Source organism: Nannospalax galili, unplaced genomic scaffold (genome assembly GCF_000622305.1).
Source record: "Nannospalax galili isolate Female #2095 unplaced genomic scaffold, S.galili_v1.0 scaffold307, whole genome shotgun sequence".
Lineage (NCBI taxonomy): Eukaryota > Metazoa > Chordata > Mammalia > Rodentia > Spalacidae > Nannospalax > Nannospalax galili.
The window spans coordinates 1,026,732-1,036,814 of record NW_008359625.1 but is presented as its reverse complement, the minus strand read 5'-3'; the positions used below and the strand labels follow the sequence as shown (position 1 = coordinate 1,036,814).

Sequence of the window (10,083 nt, the reverse complement as noted above, 5' to 3'; positions counted from 1 at the left end):
TCCCTCATATGTGGATCCTAGAACCAAATCCTGATAAGTGAGTATATATCCAGACATAACTATAGGAATCAGGGTAATGGAAAGGAACCAGGGAGGTAAAGGAAAAGAAAGAACCTAAAAGAGAAGAACAGCAGGAAACAGGCGTTAATATGGGAGACATGGATAAAAATTGGGTTAGTTTAAGGGAGGGGGGAGGGAAGGATATATAAGGAACCTAGGGGATAAAGGGAAAGAAGGAGCTCGAGAAGTAGGACCATAGGAGAAGGGTATTAGTAAGGGAGAAAGGGGGGAAATGGGGGTACCTTAAGTGGGAAAATCATGATGAAGGGGTAAGACAATGCAAGAGATAAATAAGGCCTAGCTAGTTTTAAAAACCAGAGGGAACCATAATAGTCCAACAACCTACTGACAAATTATACATACCAGATCAAGAAATATTAAGTCTAGCTAAGGTTTATCTGAGAATAATTGATCTTTGCCCACAATTTATCTACATGGCACACAGTAATTAAAAGTACCAGACTGGTGGAACTAACCTTCTTGGATGTTTAGCAGACATAATTTGAGGCCTATACCAATTTGGACTGAGGACATAAAGGACAGTTTTTGCTCCTTGCCCTCCTAGGTCGACTAGTTCCAGGGGACTATGAGAATCTCCCAAAATGTCCTGTAATTGTGGTGAGTCACCTGTCCTCTTGATCAAGGAGGCCGAGGAGACCCCACAAGATGGACTTGAACCAGTGTCCAGTCTACAAAGAGGAGGGTCAACACAGAGGAATCATTTCTTCCATGCTTCCAAGTGAAGCCAGCCATGGTCGAGCAGGACCTTTGACTTATCTTCACATAAGCAGAACGGGTAAAAGTAGCCAGGGACTCCTCCCAAGCCCATGTGACCCCTGAGGAACAGATCCTCAAATGACCTTAAGATTAAAAATAAACTGGTTTATCTGGGCCAACTCTATGGCCTTAAACACCCAAAAGGAAAGTATAACCAAAGATTAACGGGGCCAATATAATTTTTTAACAGTCCATATGTATAGCTAAAGGCTACATAACAAGCAACAATGCCAGATAGGAGATACCTTCTTTTGAGTTGTTGGCCAGGGTGGCCCAAGGGACTCCCAGACAGTAACCCAGCATAAAATTGGAAAAATGAACAGGAGACCCCAATCTTATCTAAAGGAATATTAACAAATGATTGCTGCTTGATGAGGAACAGCTGACCTTTCTAAAACAAAGACCTCTAGATAGGCTGACTAGATTCACCAGAAGAGCAAGTAGTGGGGAATGGCTGGGGGTGCCAACAACACAGCAGACAGTAGCAGGGATATCAGAGTATAAGGGCTCTAGCGGGGGGTAGGGAGGCTATGGGAGGATGCCATCTGGGAAGTGGGTGTATAGTTGAATAAGATGGTTTAGGGTGTTCTGTGTGACACACACACACACACACACACAAAATTTTAAATGTATTATATTTGAGGAGGAAGCATAAAAATTTACATCATGTATTAATTAGTAGAGGTGATAAACATTACCATTGAAATCTACCTGATGACTTTATAGACATACACAGGCACCAAGGATCCAAATGCAACTGATTATGACTAGTAATAATCAGATACAAACAGATTAGAGACGCAGGTGCCAACATCTCAGTGTTAGTAGCAAAAACAATAAGTCTTTCTGTAAGAAACAGTATATTTTTAAATAAAATGGAGATGTTTTTTAAGGGTTAAAAACTCATCCAATTTTTTGTCTTACAGGGCTTATACTGTGTTCAATATTGAATAGCTGTATTAATTCAACAGCGAACCTAAAGATTTTATAGCCACTTTTAAAAGTGATGTATCCTTGCTCTGGAGTATGTTACTGAATATGTTAAAGCTGTAATGAAATGCTTCTAATCATATGGTTATTAAATATAAAAAAATTAAAAAAATAATTCTTCATACCATAAATATTTGCTCCTTAATAATTAGTAGATGTGAAAAACATTACCACTGAAGTCTACCTGATGACTTTACATCCATGCTCAGATGCCAAGGAGCTCAGAAAGTAACCAACTGTTACTAGATATACAGATATACAGAGATTAGAAAGGCATGTGCAAACATCTTAGTGTCAATTGCATTAAAAATGAGTTTTTCTATATGAAACTGTAATAATAATGAAATGGAGATCTTTTTTAAAGGTTAAAACCTCATTTAATTTTATATCTTACAGGGTTTATACTGAGTACAATATTGTATAACTGTATTAATTCAACTATAAACCTAAAAATTTACAGCCAATTTTGAAAGAGATGCATCTTAGCTCTGGAAATGGTTATTGAATATGTCAATGCTGTTGTAATGAAATGCTTCTTCTAATTATGTGGTTATTAAATAATTAAAAAATAAAAAATAAAAAGCAAAAGGGAAAAAAGTGTAGAAATAACTGTCTACATACAATATACATGTTAACAGTTGATTCCGTTTATACTTTCATAAAGTCGCGAAGTTATTACTAATACTAAACCATAGTTACTTTACCCTGCCAATCTCATGTCCATCACAAGCATCTCGACAGACCACTTCCATGAGGGCTGCTCCATAACTCTCAATGATAGAGATGTTTTCTCGTTGTAATTTACTAAACACATCTTCAGGGGCTGTCAGTCTTTCCCACATGGTTTTCTTGGCTAAAAGGATTTAAATACAAAAAATCCAATAAAAAGCAGCTGAGTAATTGCATCTCATGTTGAACACAAAACCGTTTCTATTACTACATGGATACAAAGGGTTGCTGGCAGTGGGTCCAGGCAAGTGATTGTTCAAGAATGTGTGTGCTACACATGCACTGACACAATACTTTCATGACTGTGACTCTTACAGGAATCAAAATTAATTGTAGACTCCAAGAAAATCAGTAACTTTCATTTATCGTCCTAACCAAACTGCATTTTTCCTTTACTGCTATCTTTGAGAATTTGGCTGAAAAGGATCAGATACAATGTGGACAAAAATCTTCCTTAAAAAAAAAAAAAAAAAAAAAAAATCAGAAAGTTTTAATTTGGGGGATTTCTTTTGATTGAAATATTTATTTAAATTAAAAGGCTGCTGGGCGTGGTGGTGTACACCTTTAATCCCAACACTTGGGAAGCAGAAGCAGGCAGATCTTTGTGAGTTCAAGTTCGGCCTGGTCTACATAGTGAGATAGTGAGTTCCAGGACAGCTGGGCCTACAAGGAGACCCTGTTTTCTCAAAAAGGCAAAAAAAAAAAAAAAGAAAAGAAAAAATTAAATGGCTATCATTTATAAAGGAATTAAAATGTACAGTGATAATTAGCACTGTGATCAGATCATATATTTCATTAAGGTTCACGTTAACTTTAGGGAACTTTCCTAAATACACCAAAGAAGCAATTGTTTGTATTGAAAATAATTTCGTGATTCTCCTAACATTCTAGAGCAGTTTCTAAAGTGTCACCTTGAGCACACACTTGTGATCCCAGTACTCAAGGCACTGGAGGAATACATTCCAAGTTTGCGACCAGCCTAGGCTATACAGAGAGCTAGTCTCAAGAGCATGGATAAATTGTCATCTTCCTGACTTTAAGAGTGTGTTGCAGAGTGCCACCTAATGGTTAAATAATGATGTTTGCCACTCTAAAAGGGATGTAAAAACTTTTTTTTTTTTTTTTTTTTGGTTTATTGAGTCAAAGTCTCACCTGGAACTTACTGTGTAGACAAACTGGCCTCCAACTCACAGAGATTCACTTGTCTCTGCTAAAATTAAAGTGTGCACCACCATACCCAGTGAAAAACACTTTTGAGGGGCCAGGTATTTCTGTTATTATCTTATAATATCTTATAATAATTACATATATATTATTCTTTTAAATAACCATCTAAAAAATGTTTTTACCAGTAAAAATGCTCAAAATAAAGGTGGGAGGGGGGCTAGAGAGATGGCTCAGTGGTTAAGAGCACTAGCTGCTCTTGCAGAGGACCTAGGTTCAGTTCCCAGCACCTACATGGCAGCTAACACCTGTAACTACTGTTCTAGGGGACCCAAAGCCCTCTTCCGACCTCTGCAGGTATTGCACAACACAGGTGCACTTATATGCACACAGGTAAAACACTCGTACATATAAACTTAAAACAAATTTTTTAAATAAATAAAACTGTGTGTACTATTTTAAATGAGACTACCACAAAGCTTCCCTCTAGAAAAGAAGGCATATGAGAATATTCAATGCAGTATTTCTGTGATAGTAAAATATTAGAATTTATGTATTTATATGCCACAATGAGTAAGGAAAATGTTTAAAATGTTACATCATTCAGATGGAACAGCCTCCATTTTACAGGAATCAAGCAGCTATGTGCTGTGGTGCAATGCAAAGGGAAAAGATACACTGTCCAGTTCCATGGACAGCACACTGCAGTTAAAGTATATAAAGCTAAAATAACATTTAAGGTGTTTATTTCATTACAGCAAACACATACTAATCTCACAATTCTTAAAAACGAAATGTGCATTCTCAGCCTCAGAGTGCTCTAATGATTCTATCAAGGCTTATTAATTATAATTGTGTTGAGCCAAAAGACAGAGAAGAGATTTCTGTTTTTAAAGTGACCATCTATAAAAACAGAAGACTCTACCAGCTTCTAGCGTGTCTGGTTCATCCGGTCTCTGGGCAATCTGCAGGTAATAAAGCAGAGAGCCGTAGAGGTGGGTCCTCACTCGCTGGAATCCGCCACCTAGGAAGACACAGATGTAGTCAAGCAAAACTTCTTGTCAATGAATGTTAAAAACTAATCTCAATGTATAAAAAATGCAGATGTCAAACCTGTCTTCAAAATGAAGTCTAACAGTTTCTTCAATATGATGTGAAGTGAAGAATCTCCAATAGAAGCAAACCCCAGTGGCAGGGCCTCCACTGCAGGAGGTGAGGTCAAAGAACTATCAAGCATAAAAGCATAATGGGCCTCTCCGGGTCCCAAGGTCAGTGGCTGCTTCTGTTCTGTGCGTACAGCCTGGCTTAGGTGAGCGGTCAGTGTGAATACAGCACCAGCAACTACTGGCATTAATTCCTGTGCTGCTTCATCATCCAGGACCTTCAAGGAGAAAGGCAAATCAAGAGTGAGGATACTGCTTTCGGCAATGTCAAAGATTTCTATATACATTTAGCCTTTTAACTACTGTAACAACATAAGAATTATTGAAAGCAAAAATGCCGAGCAGGTGTATTTAACTAACTCGTATCAAAATTCCGTCCCAATGTTTTCTGCTTTGAAATACATACACATGCATTCATGTCATCACCACTATGATCAGTCAGTAGATCTGGGGCAAGATCTGCTCATAAGCATTTTTACAAAGCCCCCTGGATGATTCTGACACACACTCTAGCCCATAGCGCCTACTGTACAGAATTACACTTTCTCAAGGCAAGTCTTCACATTGGTATTGTGTAACTCTATTTTGCATCTAATCTAAAAATGGAAAATTTGAGTAGCATATTGCTTATGGTACATATATACCTACACCACACATAAATATAGCTGTTCAGTAATATAAAGTAACATAGGATGTAACCAATCACCTTATCATGCACATCTTGTAAAATATCACGAATGATCAGCTGCCGATCTTCTGCCTGAATGAGGTCCTGGGGACAAGCTGTCAGAATAATTTCTACCAGTTGCCTCCATGACTCGAGCACATGTCGCTTTGCATGAAGACACTGCAGTAATCTGTTTCTTCCTACTACATACTGAAGAATAGTGCTAATTTCCTAAAGCCACAAAAATTGAAATGGGTTTATACAGGCAAATAATACCTATTATAAACAGGTACTTTTTTTTTGCTCTTTTTGAGACAGGGTCTCCCTGGAGCCCCAGCTGGCCTGGAATTCACTATGTAGACCAGGCTGGCCTTGAACTCTCAGTGATCCACCTGCCTCTGTCTCCCGAGTGCTGGGATTAAAGGCGTGCGCCACGACACCCAGCAATAAACAGGTACTTTTTTTTTAATACTGTCAGTGTTCAGAAAACATTTACTTGAATTGTTTGTAATTTTTTTTAAATTTAGTATTAAAAAATTATAAAATCACAAGCAAAAGATTCCATAAAAGCTTAATTTTATTTTTTAACTTTTTAAACTATTTATTATTTTTATTTTATGTGTATGCATGTATTGCCTGCATGTAGGTAAGTGTAACCATGTCGTGCAATGCCCACAGAGGGCAGAAGAGGCTGTTAGATCCCCTGGAACTGGAGTTACAAACAGTTGTTAGCTGCCATGTGGGTGCTGGGACTCAAACCCGGGTCTTCTGCAACAACAACCAGTGTTCTTAACTACTGAGCCATCTCTCCAGCCCCTTATTTATTATTTTTATTTTTATGTGTATGAATGTTATGCCTGCATGTAGGTAAGTGCACCCGTGTCATGCAATGCTCACAGAGGACAGAAAAAGCTGTCGGATCCCCTGGAACTGGAGTTAGGGACAGCTGTTAGCTGCCATGTGGGTGCTGGGATTCAAACCCAGGTCTTCTGCAAGAACAATCAGTGTTCTTAAGCACTGAGCCATCTCTCCAGCCCCTTAATTTTATTTTTATATTTATTTAAAATGTGCGTGCGTGTGTGTTGCGTGTGTGTTGTATGTGTGCGTGTGTGTGCGTGCACAAGTGTCCATGTGGAGGTCAGAGGACAGCTTACAGGAGTCAGTTCTCTCCTTTTACCATGTAGGTTCTAGAGACTGAACTCAGATCATGGAGCTTGGTAACAAGTACTTTAACCCACTGAACCACTTCATTGGCCTAAGAAAGCTTAATGTTTAAGTAGTTTACTCTCTAATGAACTACAGATGTATTTACAAGGTTTTAAACAAGCAACTTTAAGTAGCTAAGAAGGTCAAACAAACATATCTTCAATAGAGCTTACCTCCATGAGCAGAGGCCTCTGTCCTATGGCAGCCATACCCTGAAGAGCGTTCACTTCAGCTACCAGAACCCTATGAAGAAGCTAAGTAATTAGCGAAAAAGAGAAAAACAGTATCAGACACTAGTAGAATTGTAATACTTAGCAATTACTATAAACTGCCCTAAAGGGGAAAGGTCCATGTACCTTTGTATATAATGTATCAATGACACAATTTCCTCATAGGAACAACAGCCCTCCCTCACCTTCCAGAGAGTGGTACCGAAGGGCCTCTGGGGCAGCAATTTAATGCCAGGGCCTCAATCTTTCATTGTGCTAAAGACATTACCATTTACCTGGTAGAAAACTAAATAATAAAAACTATCCCATAGTCCTAGCTGGGTGGCAAAATTCCTAAAAGAAAAGTGATGGGAAACCTTTTAAACAAATTTGGAGGATTTGGGTGGGTGTGGTGGTGCTCGCCTTTAAGCCCAGCATTCAGGAGGCAGAGGCAGAGGCAAGAAAAGAAATCTGGGGGATTTTTATTTCTTCACTCTTTGACAAAACCCAAAGCCCAATAAGCTAATAACCAAAATCAATATTGGGAGGTTAAAATATATATATATTTTTTGATAGTTCAATGTCTGAACCACTTTAACTGCAGGTACTTTAAAGCAATCCTTACCTTGACATTGCAGACTGTCTGCCCCCGTAAATTCTTGTGCTCACAGTTAGCAATAACCTGTTCAATCTGGGCACGATCAAAAAAATCCAACTGCAAAGGCTCAGGAATCTCCTGACTGAAGTCAATTGAGTCAAGAATGCTCAGAATTTTTCGACGTACTGGAAACAAGAAGCAAATAAAATGCATTTGAGGCACTGAAGAGAAGCACAAAGCACCATACCCAGCTCATTCTTAGATGGGCTGTACCTTTAAAAGGGCATTATTCTACTAACTAAAGACCGTGTACAAATCTAAATCTGATTTATTTCTGATGTCTTCTAACTGAGATACTTTCCTTCTACCCTATAATTTTAGCTATTAGAACACAGATAATACTTTATTGTACAAAATCTATAAACCTGGTTTTAATCAATGTCTATAAACATATGACTAATTCAAAGGGTTTCACCTTTTGTAGCAGTGTCAAAATGAAGGAACCCAGAGACAGATCTATTTTCATCTTCTATTCCGCCTTCACCATCTGTTGGAGCACCAACAATCATAGATCAGAAAAGAAAAAAGTACACTCCTAAAACTACATTTATTTGGAAATGACAAACATAATTTACGTATTTTATTTCTGGGTCAAAGAACCCTTTGCAAATGGGTAATTAAGATGCAAAGATTGAAGAGAACTTACTAGCAAAACTCATCTAACTCTTTTCATCTCTATGGAATCCATTCATAATTTTGAAGAAGATAATTAGAATTTCAAAACCATTAAGACCCAATCATACTAAGAAGATGATTTTTTAAAAGCTTAGGTTTAATTTGCATGTATAATACACACTGAAATAGCTTGGGTCATGCTGGCTTAGTGTGATAAATGTCACTGAACAGTTTTGTATAAAATATGACTGTATGGCTGAAGTGCTAAGAGGAAAAGAAAATGACAAAAGATGGCTTTTAAATTCTGTGTTTTAAGGAAAAATATTCTAAAGCTGGAGAACTCCTTTTGTCTACAGTCAAGATTCAGACTTGAATTTGCACTAAGAAAATCCAGCCAATACCAAGGTAAATCAAGTCAGGTCACCTGAGTAAGGTTTCACTGGCATGTCATCCAGGAGGAGGTGCAGGAGCCTCTGGGTATGTGACCGCTGACGATTCAGAGAAGTTACCCTTAACTCTATTGAAGCAGTCTTCATAAGCCATGACATTTGGTTCAGCATAGAAATTTCATAGTCTAGGATTTAAACACATAAACTCATTTCCTACAGTCATAACACAAGACAGAAAGGGTTTAAATTCCACAATTCATCCAAGAGACCAAGGGAAAAAAATAAGATCGTCTCTAGGAAAGATGAACTTTGACAAACAAACAAAGAAGACAATTATATTTTTTTTTCCTTTTTGGTCTTTTTGAGACAGGATCTCCATGTAGCCCCAGCTGGCCTGGAACTCGCTATATAGACCATACTGGCCTCACGGAGATTCGCCTGCCTCTGCTCCCCAAGCGCTGGGATTAAAGGCATGCGCCACCATGCCTGGCTGACAATTAAAAATTTTATTACCAGGGTAATTTCACAAAGATCTTTGTTTTCACCATAATTTCATATTAATATGCCAATATTTTGTTTAAAAAAGTAATTTTTGAATATTTAACAATTCAAAAAAACCAACATATAATTTTCATTTCACAAAATACATACATAAAAAGAAATTAAACCCTTGGAGCTGGAGAGATGGCTCAGCAGTTAAGAACACTAGCTATTCCTGCAGAAGACCCATGTCAAATCCCAGCACCCACATGGCAGCTAACAGCTGTCCATAACTCCAGTTCCAGGGGATCCGACAGCTTCTTGTGTCCTCCGTGGGCATTGCATGACAAGGGTGCACTTACCTACATGCAAGCAATACACACACACACATAAAATAAAAATACCAAATAAAAATAAAAATAAAAATAAAAATTAAACTTCCACAACATAATTTTATGATCTGTCTTAAGACAGCTGATAACACACCAGGCATGGTGGCACATGCCTTTAATCCCAGCACTTTTGGGAGCCAGAGGCAGGTATATCTGTGCTGGATGGCTTTCGTTGTCAACTTGACACACCTGGGTAGAGGGAGCTTCAACTGGAGAATTGCCACCATTTGAGTGACCTGTGGCCATGTCTGTGGGGCATTTTCTTGATTGTTGAGTGGTGTAGGAGAGCCCAGCCCCCTGTGGGCAGTGCTACCCCGGGCAGGTTGTTCTGTATTATATAAGAAAGCAGGTTGATCAATTGATGAGTGGATAATGAAAATGTGGTTCATATATATGATGGAGTTTTACTCAGCAGTAAAGAAAGATGAAATCATGAAATTTGCAGGTAAATGGATGGAACTAGAAACTGTTATACTAAGTGAAGTAACACAATCTCAGAAAAAAAATCGACATATATTCTCCCTCATATGTGGATCCTAGGATCAGACTCTGATAAATAAGTATGCAAACAGACATAACTGCAG

General features: G+C 38.2%; 1 protein-coding gene across 1 annotated transcript in view; it reads right to left on the bottom strand.

Moving 5' to 3' along the window:
* Nup205 (nucleoporin 205) overlaps positions 1-10,083 on the bottom strand; it is an 88,461-nt gene that overhangs the window by 26,908 nt on the left and 51,470 nt on the right. Inside the window, exons 24-31 of the mRNA XM_008823467.2 lie at positions 8,663-8,812; positions 8,039-8,110; positions 7,591-7,748; positions 6,930-7,010; positions 5,590-5,781; positions 4,834-5,101; positions 4,646-4,744; positions 2,532-2,680 (exon numbers count right to left, since the gene is read on the bottom strand). Of these exons, the coding sequence (XP_008821689.1) occupies positions 2,532-2,680; positions 4,646-4,744; positions 4,834-5,101; positions 5,590-5,781; positions 6,930-7,010; positions 7,591-7,748; positions 8,039-8,110; positions 8,663-8,812 (1,169 nt within the window). The remainder of the gene's footprint in view (positions 1-2,531; positions 2,681-4,645; positions 4,745-4,833; positions 5,102-5,589; positions 5,782-6,929; positions 7,011-7,590; positions 7,749-8,038; positions 8,111-8,662; positions 8,813-10,083) is intronic.